The sequence below is a fragment of the Podarcis melisellensis genome (genome assembly GCF_964234715.1).
Source record: "Podarcis melisellensis genome assembly, chromosome: 7".
NCBI lineage: Eukaryota > Metazoa > Chordata > Lepidosauria > Squamata > Lacertidae > Podarcis > Podarcis melisellensis.
Window position 1 is genome coordinate 79470315 of NC_138539.1, and position 13248 is coordinate 79483562.

Below are 13248 nucleotides of genomic sequence, written 5' to 3' on the forward strand. Positions count from 1 at the left end.
CATTTAATAACACAGCGAAGTTGCTGCTTTTTCCTGGTGTATTTCACAGCTCTCCTTCCCTTCCAGGCAGCTGTTCATGTCAACACGGCTTCTTTGGTGTCATATTTGTTTCTGTTTGCGAATGGTTTAAGGGCTCCAGCTGGTGGAATCTTAATAGCAAAGTACAGGATTCATTAGCATTTTGGGTAGAATGTATTGAATTATAAAACCCAGCACTGGGAAGGCAGCAAGCGCCCAGTAAATGGGGACTTCCGACCCAACAACCTGAGATCAGCCCACCAGCTTGTATGTGGCGGCTTTTCAGAGGCTACAAAAAACCTTCCAGTTTTGCTTCCGAAAAGAAGAGCTGACTGGCTCTCCTCGGTACACAGATGGTGTGCAGTGATGCTGTGCTTGGTGTAGGCAAAGACACATTGCCAAGGACACTTGACATGTGGGAGGGACATTGGTTCGGAGGCTGAGAGCACATGCCTGGCATGGAAAAACAGTTCCAGGCTCAGTCCCGGCTATCTTTCATTCATTGAAGTCTCTCAGGTAACAGAACTTGAGGTGCTGCTGCCCAAACCAGAATAAATCCAAACAGGCTCCCCAAGTATGAGTGGCGCCTTGCCAGGGCTTGATTTGCCTCCTGTTTTTGCTACTTTCCTCAGATGCGGGAAGAGAGAGAGAGCAGGAAAGGAGGGAGGTGTTGCCAGGCCTCAAAACATGGCTGATGGGCTGCCTTTGGCTTGGCAAGCCATGCCTTGCGCAGGCCTGGAGGAGACAGTTGGAGGCTAGGCCACGAGCCTAGGAACAAGACATGGGAATAAATGAGAGTAAGACAGCCGCACAGGTTCACCTCTTCGTGTTTAGAGGAAGTTAATGGGGAAAAGTGCATTGTTCCTGAGGGAAACGAAAGAATAGGTGCGCCTCAAGTCTTCCCCAAGCGCCCCTTGGCTTGTGCCCAGCCAACTTTGAAAAACCAAAACAAAGAAACGATAACAACAACAATAATAATCCGTGCGTCACGTGTGTGTGAAAGAGGCAAGAGAGGGGCACCTCAGCGCGCCACCGCCTCGAGGAAAGGGGCAGAGGCCTCGCGCCAAGCCGTCCCTTTCCCGCCTTCCCCAGCGGCCCTCTTTCCTCTCGCACCCGCCCCAGCCCGCCTTCCAATGGGCTGCTGGACGTGCCCAAACCCTGCATCTCCTCCTGCGTCTCGCGTTGGTGTGCGTCGTCTCCTCAGCAGAAGAGCCGCCGTCCCTCAGCGGCAGCCGACCAGCCCTCTCCCGCCGCCGGGGAGGAAGGCAGGGCAGGAGCCGGGCGAGCGAGCCAAGAAGCCCAGTAGCGCGAGCCGAGAGGTGGCAGAAGGATTTGGGCGGGCGCGCGGAGGGGCTCTCGCCTACTACATCCAGCCGCCGCCGCCGCCGTTTCCCCCCTTTCGGCCGGTTTGTGCGCGCCACTCTGCGCGCGCTGTGTGGCGCGGCGTGGCGTCTGCTTGCAGCGGCGGCGGCAACGGAGCAGCACGGCAGCGGCGGGAGGGCTCCGGGGGAATGCGGCACTAGCGTCCCCAGCCTTGTGGAAGAGCCGAGAACCCCCCTCCCGCCCCAATTGTTTTCCCCTCAGCCCTCGTCGCGTTTACGCGTCGCCTCCGGAACCTGCCCGGGAGCAGGGAGGGAAGCGCGCGCCCTCGCCCAGCCTGGCTGCGGCTGAGTGAGGGGCTGAGGAGGCGCCCTCGCCCGCCGCTTGTGGACTTGGGGGTGGGGTGGGTGGGAAACGGGGGTGGCGGGCAGCGGCTGCTGCTTCGTGGTTCGTGGTTCCATTTGGCCGCCCCGAGGAAGGAGCCGGCGCCATTGCCAGGAGGATTAGAGCCGGGGGGGCCGCAGCGTGCGCGCCCCTTCCTCCCTGCCGGGGCCATTGCCGGGCAGAGGGCAGCGGGCGCCCTCGTGCTTGTGCCCCCCTGACCTCTCCCGCAGGATGCCTGCCTTGCCCCGGCGGCCCAGCGCGGCCACCACCTCTGCCTTGCTCCTGCTCCTGCTGCTGCTGCTCCTGCAGCCGCCGCCGCCGCTGGTCTCCTCGGCTTGGTCGCGAAGCAACTCCCGGGCGCCGGCGGGGTCGCTGCCCAACGCCGCCGCCACCACCCCCATCGCCATCATGGGCTTGATGCCGCTCAGCGACTCGGTGGAGAAGGGCAGGATCGGCCGGGGGGTCCTGCCGGCCATGCAACTGGCCATGGAGCAGATCCTCAACGAGTCCTTGCTCGACCCTTACTCGCTGGACCTGCGCTACTACGACACCGAGGTGAGTGGGGCGGCAGGGGGCTCTCTCGGCGTGGCCAGCGCCGGGCACCTTTCGGTGGGGGGGGGAGGGCGACACAGTCCCGTTGCCTTCACGCCGGATGGATGGGGCAGAAGGTGGGACCTGCCTCTGCCAGAGCCTTGGATGCCGACCTGCAGCCAGCTGTTTGGCATGGGGTGGCAGGATGAGTGCTTCCAAGGGGAGGCCACCCCATTAGATGGAGTCACTCGAGTTCCTGTTTGGGTTCCTCCTCGGTGCCTTAAATGCATATATAATTTAGATGCTGTGCTGCAAGAAGCAGCGCTTGGCCTTGGGCAAGTCCAAAAGGGAAAGAGGAAATCATGTTGCAAGGGACTCCAGCTGTTTCAAAGGGAATCACTCCGATCCGTGTTTGTGTACCTCTCCAGAGCCCTTTCCCCCCGCTGCAGCAGCAGCAGCAGAGGCTGGCCTTGGATGGAAACGATGCGAGGCGGAAAAAAGGCATTTCGAAGAGGCTCCAGCTGTTTGGAACGGGATCACTTCGGATCTGATTCGCGCTGCCCCCACCCCTTTTGACATGCTCAGTGGCTTGGCTTCCACCACGCCACCAGAGGCTGGTGTTTAGCGAATTTGCAGCTGGTTTCCCGCGGGCAGCTGCTTCCTGGCCCAGCAGCCTGGGCTCAAACCTGCAGCCCTTGGCGTGCCGAGAAAGCGCCGCCCGTTATTTAAGCAACAGATGCACGTCAGGGATTTGTGGTTGGCGAGCCGCGAGCAGGCGCCTGGCCACCCGCATAGCTGAGCTTGAGCTGAGCTGCAGCGTTTGCGTACTTGGAGCGCCACTTGATGCTCTCCGTGAACTCCTGAAGGGCGAGCGGGAGGCCAGTCGGATTTCTAGCGCTTAGCGGGGAAGGGGAAGGCAGGCAGGAGAGGGATGCGGCGGGTGGGGTGGCTTGCCCTCCCCCCTTTAGCGATGCGAGGGGGCAAAGAGAGGAGGATGCCGGCGCCTCCGTCTCTCAGGAGCAGCTGCTGTGATCCGTGGACACGCTGCCCCCTTTGGAGCGTCCTCTCCTTTGCGCTCCTCTTGGCGCACTCTCCTCTCTTGTCTCAGTTCGCGCTAGCTGGTTGGCAGGTACGGCGGCGCACAAGAAACAGAGAGGCTCGTTGGGAAACCGGGAAGGGATGGAGAGGGAAAGTGCGCGAGGCTGGCATTCTTTCACCAGTCGGTTGTGCAAAACCAATCAGCCAGTGCCCAGAAAGAGTTAATTTTGCAGTTCCCCCCTCGTCGTCGTCGTCGTTTGCCTGCCATGCATAATTCTTCCTGTAAACGCTGGGTAACACGTCTTGTGCACTTAGGCTGGGTGGGCCAAGGGCAAGGGACCGTTGCAGGGCGCTCAGCAGAGAATTCCTTAGGCTGCTCAGTTTTCGTTTCCTGACCATTCACACGAAGTTAATCGAGGGGCTTTGTTGCGGACACGTTGGAGTCTTAATGTTTTGTGCTTGGATTTTTTTTGGTCACAATTCAAGCAAACGTGTTTGCGGCAAATAAATGCTGATTCAATGTTGGACCTTTCCTGAAGGTGGCAGCAGTTTCTTATGTAATACTTATGCCTGGCGATCACTGCCAAGATAACCCTGCTGTAAAGAGTGACTACTGAGAAGAAAGGTTAACTGTCCTCGTCCAAAATTAGTCTTAAGGTGACACCATGTAGGCTTCTTCCATTTTGCACTTGGTATTTGGTAGAAATACAAATCAGGAGCAAACGAACATGCTTTGCTGTCATATACTTCATTGCATCTTTTGGTTTTTAAATTACTGATTTTATTTAAATATTTTCTGCATCGTTCAACCTAATGCCCTTTCCACATTTGCTTAGAAAGGAAATCAAGGGACAGTAGCATTTAAAATAACAATCTTATGTGGAATTTATGTGTTGAGCAAGGGTACAGCTGTGGTCAAAGCAAGACTGTAATTCCTTATCTGTAGAAAACTGAAAGCAGGGGGATTATGATATTTATTTTTGTACAAATATAAATATTTGTCCATAAATTATCACCTTTGGTGTAAATTATTTGAATGGATGGCTTGAAAATGAGATTGTAATGGTAACAAGTAGGCGCCTGCTTATTTCCTCATACGTCAGATGAAAAAAAAGTCAAATTTACTTGAAAAGCATTTGGGATTTTGAAAACATTCATTACAATCTGAAATTCAAATAAGGAGGGTTATGTTTCTATAAGGTTACATTTGTAAGCATATATGAGAAGATATAGGTTGCAATCCTAGACCTGCTTGCCTGGTAGTAAATCCAATTGAACTTAATAGTGTTTACTTTTGAGCAGTCATGCATAGGTTCCCACTATTAAACAATCTGCAAAATGTGGAGTTTTGGAAAAGTGAGACCCAAGACTGATTCTCACATGCATTCCTTGGTTGATAACTGTAGCATCAGCTGAGAGTGTGCACATGTGAATGTTACCATCACAGACAGAACACCACAGGCAGAACTTAAATATCTCATCAACATCAACCTCAGATGAGGCTGTCCCTGGAGTTAGGTCACACATTCAGATTCCAGTCATTCGTTTAGGATGCATTCTTTCGTAGATTCATAGAATCTAACGAACAGATGATTACTGTTGGAATTGAGCTACTTGTGATCTTTGAGAAGTTTAAGTATATATAATCTTTCTGTCATGTTTCAATATTAAGGAAAATGCATTTTTTTGTTGTTGATCTCCCATTCCAGTTTTAGCTGTGTATACAGGTAGTTATGTGACTAAATGACCCTTGTGTTGCCTTCCAACTCTGCCATTCTGATTCTAGTTGCTGTAGAATGTGGATGGGTTGCACATCTGAATGCTTGTATTGCTAAATGCAGTGAGGCGACATCTGCATCTGAATGAATTTTCATGTTCAGCCATAGGTTCCCGATCCACTGTCAGAGATCCATGCATGGAAGATGCTTCTGTGTGTGGATCTCCTTTTTCCAAGTGGAGCATGAGGGTTTAGTAACATCCTTTTTTAAAAAAAAAAAACCCAGCACCTTTTTTTTGTACTCCAGAGAAGAAATCCTGTAAAATACCAAGGCAGACTTTGATCTTCTGAGTAGTCTCATGCTTGTTAACATACATTTCACTCATTTACTGATGTTAAACATATTATTAATAGGAAAAAATGTACAAGTTGAGCTAATGGAAATATGGGAAAGGAAGGAAGCGTGTGTTCTAGGCATTAAGCAGGTTTTGCATCTGTGAAGAGATGTAGCTATCTCGTCTTTTCCAGTATTTGCCACATGAATTTTTTACTATAAGAAGCTAGTTATGATGTAGGAAACGGAACTGTATAGTTTCTGAGAGCCATGTCACATGTGACAAGCGCATGAGTGTGAGTCTCTCCACGCATAAATGGCTTACCATGATTGGTGGCCTTGTAGGGGAGCATGCACAATCTTACGCCAGTGGTCTTCAACTGGTGGGGTGTTAGCACAAACCAGTGACACCCAGCACTGCATGTCTCATTTTTTTTCTTTTGGTAAAACCTTTTTCTAACATAAAGAGGTTGTGTATATGAATGGATGACACGGGTGAGGGCGTTGCTTTCCCTTGTATTTACTTTCCACCAATTACTTCCCAGGAATGCACTGTTGCTTGCTAGCTGACTTGTACTTCATTCTGAATGGATTTGTGCCCTTGGCATAGATACCTATTAAACAGGTTTATCAGATGAACCTGTTCAATAGGTATCTATGCCAAGGGCACAATCTCATTTATATAAATCTGGGATGTCCAACAGGTCGATCGCGATCTACTGGTAGATCCCTGCGAGGTTTTGGTAGATTGTGGTCGATCTTTGGTTCCCTTCCTTAGCATCACTAAAACTGACTCCTGCCCCGCCCCTCGGCCCACCCTCCATTGCTGTATGAGCTCTGGAAGGGAAGACGGAGCTTTCTCTGTGCTGCTGTTTTCATCCATAGCAATCTTATTGTGAGCGACCTTACCCCTTTGTCCCTTGCCTGTAAAAAGTTTTTTTAACCCCTAAAAAAAGCTAAACAGCTTTGAGCTGAAAACGGGGGTAGATTACTGCTGGTTTTTAATTCTGAAAGTAGATCGCAGTCTCTTGAGAGTTGGCCAACCCTGATATAAAACAACAAAAGACTGTGATTCTTTGACTTGGGTTGATATAGGTAATGTATAGATTTATTTTCAGAACAATTGCTCTTAAAGTGCACATTGTATTTTACAGTCTAATCTTGAGTACTTCCAAGAGCAAGACTGTATCCTTTATTTCCTTCCCAATGAATTTGTTTGCCCTAGAATTGTAGAGTTGGAAGGGACAACAAGGGGCGTCTAGTCCAACCCCCTGAAATGTAGGAATCTTTTGCCCAATATGGGCCTCAAGCCCATGACCCCAAGATTAAGAGCCTTGTGTTCTACTGACTGAACTGTGTTGTGATATGAACAATACCAAATGATGCCCCCTAACAGAAAATGTGGGTCATATTGCTGCTGGCTAGGGTTAAAGGCAGATCTTGTGGCTAAAACATCTGACGCCATGGGTGGGTTTCAGTGTAACGCTAAGTGGGTATGCATGAGTGGAACAAGGTCAACTTGCGTAATGGGACTTTCCCCCACTCTCTTCCTATGTGTGCCCCCAAACCCATGATGGATTTTCACCAGCCTTACAGAACAGATTTAGGGGGTGCAGGGGGAAGAGAAGGGGGAAAGCCCCATTGCATGAGCTCACCTCATTCTGCTCATGCAACAAGTTAGTTGAATCCTGCCCTCTTCTTCTATACAAGGCAAAAAATGATATACATATAGGAAATAAGAAGCAAATACTGTACTAAAAGAAATAATGACTGTGGAGCTGTCCGTGGTGCTAGATCTCTTGAGACTTGTGCTGGCAAAGTGGAGCTGCCCAGCAGTGTAAAAATCACATACTGCTAATATATCCTTGCTTTATTGAATTAGGATTCATTTATTAAACATTATAAATTGCTTGATATATAGTGATTGCTGTTAACAGAAGTTTGTCAGAGGTTTCTGTGTGCAGAAAGGTTAATATCGTCCATTTCTTAGTTGCTCCGTTACATAAGGAATGAATGAAAAAGTGATAGGCTGTGCTTACCTGAACTGAGTTGTAATGGGTGGGTGTGTTTGGTGCCTTGTACCGCACTGTGAGTGGTAAATTGTACAGATTATTTCTTAAATACCGAATAAAAATTGTTTTTAAAAGGTGATTTTGTTTTTCTGTTGAGGCATCAGCACAAGCGCTCTCTCCTCCATTCCTGGGATAATAACAAGATCTTATGGTGGCCCTACATGTTGTCTGACAAATTTTGGCTTACATTCCATAGTTTCGAGAACATTGGTCTCATTATTTGAAAGTGTGGTTGATAGCCAGAATGATCTGGCTTATGAGTCGTCAGGTCCAGTTTTGTCAGGACATCACGTGACAGTTTCTGTGTCCTAACACAGGGAACAAAAAGTTAGGCTTTGAATTTAGGACTTTGGTAGTAATTCACGTGTATCTACTCACAGAGCATAAGGCTACCCCCACGGGAACTTCAGCAGGAAAGTACAGTGTTGCACTGCCCTGCTCAATAGGTTGAAGCCAATGGGACAAGCAGTGGGTGGGCACTGGAAATGACAGCTCATTGCTCAGAAGTGGTGGCTGGATCATCTTCCTTCCAGGAAAGTTCAGGAGGACACTTGGAGAGGGGAAAGAGAAAAGAGACGCACCAGCTCTCTTTCCTCTGAAGTAATGTGCTCTAATACGGGACGTGGGTGGCACTGTGGGTTAAACCACAGAGCCTAGGGCTTGCCGATCAGACGGTCGGCGGTTCGAATCCCCACAACGGGGTGAGCTCCCATCGCTCTGTCCCAGCTCCTGCCAACCTAGCAGTTCAAAAGCACATCAAAGTGCAAGTAGATAAATAGGTACCACTCTGGCGGGAAGATAAACGGTGGTTCTGTGCGCTGCTCTGGTTCGCCAGAAGCGGCTTAGTCATGCTGGCCACATGACCCAGAAGCTGTATGTCGGCTCCCCTGGCCAATAAAGCGAGATGAGTGCCGCAACCTCAGAGTCGGCCATGACTGGACCTAATGGTCAGGGGTCCCTTTACGTTTAATGTGCTCTAATACTGGGCTGTTGAACTCAAAGGCTGAAATCTGCAGACAGACTGCTTAGCTCTTAATTACCGGGATTTAAACACCCTAAATGTGTGCAGGGTTGTGGCAAGGATCTTTTAAACACTGCGCAGAAAATATTGAATGTGAAATAAATTTATCTTAAAAATGATTTGTGACATGCTGTCATTTTCAGTGCTGTGCCTGAATTTGAAGTCGTTCTATTTCAGTGAATTAAACCCAATATTTAAATTGGCTTAATGAATTTTTTATTCAAAAGCATTAAGCACCATTTTTGTTCAGGGTCATGTTTGGTGGCAAGGCTAAAGAGGCATTTTTTTTTTTTAAAGTTATCCATCCTAAGGTTTTGGGGTGGGATGGGCTACAAGCCCGAATGAATTAATGAAGTAACAAATGCGTTAATGAAAGAGATTAAATTTAGCAGCACACGAGGAATAGAATGCAGCCTTTTTCATCTTGCAAGCAAATAAGTTTAGCATGCGCTTACAAATAATTGTATTTCTACTAATCAATAGCACTGAAAAGAAAGTTGAAATAATACGGTCATGTTTCTAAATCAGGACCTAATCTATTGCAGTTGCTTTAATTTCTCTGTAAAGCATGATTAAGGCCTTATGAAAATTCTGTACACCATTTGGAGAGAAAAGTAAATTGAGGATTTGGTCTCATGTTTATGGCACAGTTACAGAAACCTGCACATATTTAGAATCAGGGGCATGGTGTTCCATATATTAGCACTGTTTTTGCTTATGCGCAGAATTTCATGCATTTTGGGGAGGAATTAGTACAGTATCTATAAAGGGGTGCTCTGGTTCATTCCTGCCTGGATCCCATGATGCCTGGTGCTGGCTGTTTGGGAGAAACCTGTGGTTAATGAAGTACATGCCTGGTTGCACTTTTTCTTTCTTAACTGGAGAAAAACTATCTTAGCAAGCAGGAGACTCAAGTTCAAACCCCACTTGGCTATGAAGCTGTTGTGAGGATAACATTGGGAATGGGGATCATATATATGTTGCCTTGAGCTCATTGGAGAAAAGGTGGGATATAAATAAAATAAGGTAAAATAAATAAATGTAGCTGGGTCCCTAGATAGGGTTCTAAAACAAAGTTCAGGGCTGCATCCCAGTATGGCCTGACTGACATTGAACAACAACAAAAAAATCACTCCAGTTTTGATTTGACTGTATTTTTGATCAATCTAACAGGGTTTCCTCTTTAATTTCAGAATCAAATATGTTGCCAACAGTCATCCAATCAGTATCTGTACTAAAAAGAATAATGGCTGTAGGTCAGTAATGCCTAGCTTGGTAACTGGGGCTGTTGAAAGTTGTGGTCCAAAACATGTGGCAGCTACCAGATTAGGAAAGACTGAAACATTTTTTTTCGGCATCATGATTTTGATCCTGTGACCATTGTTGATCCATTTGCCGTTTATTCTGTTCTGTTTTCTGCCATTTGATTAGCTCAGTTGTCACCTGTTAGTTCATTAAGGTGAGCAACCTGAAGTATTAGATATGAGGAAGATGGGGACTCTATTCCGTTCTGAACTGGACTTTCTCTCTCCTGCCTATTCTGGTCAACCTGCCATTTTCTGCAGGCCACAAAGATCTTGTCTTGACATAACAGGCCTTTTGAGGATAAGAAGTTTGCAGTCCTTTCCCCATAAGATATGCTGCTTTTAACAGTTGTACATTTTCCCTCCCCAGTGCTCCATTGCTTTATGCACATTATTCAGTGAAGGTTAAAACAACTCTATAATTACTATCCCCATATTACAGGTGGGAAGACTGTAGCCTGCCCAAGGTATTCCCGGAGGGTATGGCAAAACCCAGGTAGCAACTTGGTATCCAGTTGCTAAAGGTACAGAATATCAGTGGAGGGACGAGGGAACTGCCATTCATGCAATCAGGAATACAGAGGTACCTCGGGTTAAGAACTTAATTCGTTCCAGAGGTCCGTTCTTTACCTGAAACTGTTCTTAACCTGAGACACCACTTTAGATAATGGGGCCTCCCACTGCTGCCGCACGATTTCTGTTCTCATCCTGAAGCAAAGTTCTTAACCAGAGGTACTATTTCTGGGTTAGCGGAGTCTGTAACCTGAAGCATCTGTAACCTGAAGCGTCTGTAACCCGAGGTGCCACTGTATGGGTAAAGAGTGTGGATACTTTTCTTTCTTTTTTATTGCAGATGTATGGCAGACTAGGTAAATTTATGGTAGGCTATTGCACCTGCTCACATTTCTCGCCAACCCTGCCTGCCCTGTGTTCATGCAACTCTAGGATTTTGATGAGGCACTACAAATCCTCCAATGGAGGCTGCATGATGACTGCCTTACATTTTTATGTATATAGGAAGAAATAGTTATTTGGTCTCTTCTATACATCCGTGCCAGATAGCACCTCGCAATTTCTACTAATTCCTGCATTGAAAGAGGAGCTGTGATGTCACAATCCTATCTTGCTTGGCAAACTTCAAATTACATTTGCTTGAAAACTTTAATAGTTACAACAACATTGCCCATTGAACACGTAATTGAATGCAGTTATGACCCTGATACTGCAATCTGACAGCTAAAAGAAATCCCCAGTGCCCAACTTGACTGGTAGTGTATCTATTCATTATGTTTCTAATTAATTTTATGAGCCTATGCATGTCTAAACAGAACATCTTCCATGCCACATCATTGCACAGTTTATAAGTGATTTTGTGTGTGGTAGTGTGAGAGAAACTTAACAAAACACTTATCCATGTGGGATTCTCTCTGACTGGCATCATGTATAAGTCAGGCTGTTGGTTCTTACATTTGCTGCGTTAGCAAGTCTGTGCAAAGTGCTCCAGGGCCATGGATTGCTTGCATACCAATACTGTGTGAATTTAGTTATGTGGAATCCAGTGCTGGTGACTTTATTCTGCATGCCTTTCATCAGGTCTCAGTTGTCCACAGTGGAAGTCTATACATGCCCACTCAGGCCGTGTACTCAAGACACCTTTAAAGCACCTGTGAAGCGCATCTTTCTCTCAAAGTGTTCTGGACACTGTAGCTCACTCCTCACAGAGTTACAGTTCCCAGCAGCCCTTAACAAACTCCTGTACTCAGAATTCTTTCAGGGGAAAGAATGTGCTTCAGAGTAGGGTGTGCACAGCCTCAGAAGAAAGCCCCTTAGAGTTCACTGGGATGGACTCCCAGTTAAGTGTGTATAGGTGTGCAGTTGCCTTAAATACTAAGAGAAGATAATTGAGTTTGTAAAACCAGCCAGCTTGAAACCTGTATGTCCTAAATGTGTGGTTTCCCAGGCAACTTTAATTCTCCTCTCTGCTAGGCAAGTATCCTGATGGGAAAAATAGTATGTAGTCATGTAACCAGGGAATGTTTCATAATCCCTGTGAAGAAGAGCGAAGCAGCGTATGGCCACACAAGCAAGTGCAGATCTCAGGCTCTCTCACCAAGGCATTTAAAAACAAACCAACAACCCCTTTCCTTATACTTTTTTTTTGTAAGCAGGAAATGACAGGCCAAAGTAAATGGTGACCATGTGGGAAATAAGATTCTCCTGTTAGCAAGCTGGAAGCTTGAGCCATTAAACAGCCTGCACAGATGAGCTGCAGTGCTTGCTGCAAGAGGGAAGATAAAGGCTTGAGACTGCCATGTTTGGTGCGGAGCTCTTCCCATTGGAGCTAGAGAAATATTAGCAGCAGCTTGATGTGAAGAAGTCAGCAGGTGGTATGCACACATTTTCGTACAATATTGCACGCCTGCTGATGTGCAGAAACATCAAAAATGATATTTTAAAATATGAAAATTCCCATGAACAGACAGATCTGTATCCTGAAGAATTATTATTCTAATATGTTTATAAATTTGTCAACTAGGGGGTGATGAATTGTGCTAGCGAAATGTCCAAAATGACAAATATTTAAAATTAGACTTGGCAGAACAGTTTGCCTCAAGAATTATTCTTGTGAGGAACTGATTCACAGCAGCACTGCTGTGAGCAGGATTACTGTCCAAATTGGAAAATCCAGCCTTGGAGAGCAGTTTATCCTTTAATAACAATTAGCTCTGTTCTTAGAGAGACACAGCAGCCCAAGGAAGTAGCAACTTCAAAATGTCAGACTGACAGACAAGCTGGGTCCTGTTTGCTCTAGAGATGAAAGCTCTAAAGGGAGGAAGGAAGTCAGAGAGGAAGTCTGAGGAATATGTTTACTTGGAAATGGAGGACGGGCCTTCTGGTAATTTGCGTGCTGCTAATGATCAGATGTTCGGAGGAGCGACCTACTGCTCGACCTCGCACTCTCGTATCCATTCTTGGGCTTTTACCTGTCAGTCATTTTACAGGGCATGGTAACCTAACAGCAGGTGTGTTACCTGCAGTTCATATAGCCTTGCAACATTTACGCAGGCACTGGATTCTGAAGAACTACGAACTCCAAGTAACATTAAAGGACACTCAGGTAAATTCTAATGCACTTGTTAAAAACATTTTGGTTGTGTGTTGTTTCGAAACCCTTTAGAGTTTGTTACTGTCCCTCTCCCCCACAGTTCCCTCATGTACAAGGGGATTGTGCGACAAGGCAAATTAGTTCTAGAGTCCTTAATTTTCTCTCTGATACTTTCTGTTGTGGATTACAGTGGTGTCTGAACCTGAGATACTTTTAAATAGCATCTAGGATGATCAAATGCAAAGCAGGGCAGGGCTCTTGTACAGCCACAGCTATCCTGCCTGTCTCCTAATATAAGACATTTCATAATTTTAAGTCAGACTATTGATCCGTCTAATCTAGAATTATCTACCCCCAGGGAGCAGCTCCTCAAAGGACCTGCCCCCAACCCACCCCTCAGCAC

At 46.8% G+C, this 13248-nt stretch overlaps 1 protein-coding gene across 1 annotated transcript in view; it reads left to right on the plus strand.

The window, feature by feature from the left end:
- The first annotated feature begins 1789 nt into the window (after positions 1-1789).
- Positions 1790-13248, plus strand: part of GABBR2 (gamma-aminobutyric acid type B receptor subunit 2) — a 293156-nt gene continuing 281697 nt past the window's right edge. Inside the window, exon 1 of the mRNA XM_081920031.1 lies at positions 1790-2277. Within this exon, the coding sequence (XP_081776157.1) occupies positions 1954-2277 (324 nt within the window). The 5' untranslated portion in view covers positions 1790-1953. The remainder of the gene's footprint in view (positions 2278-13248) is intronic.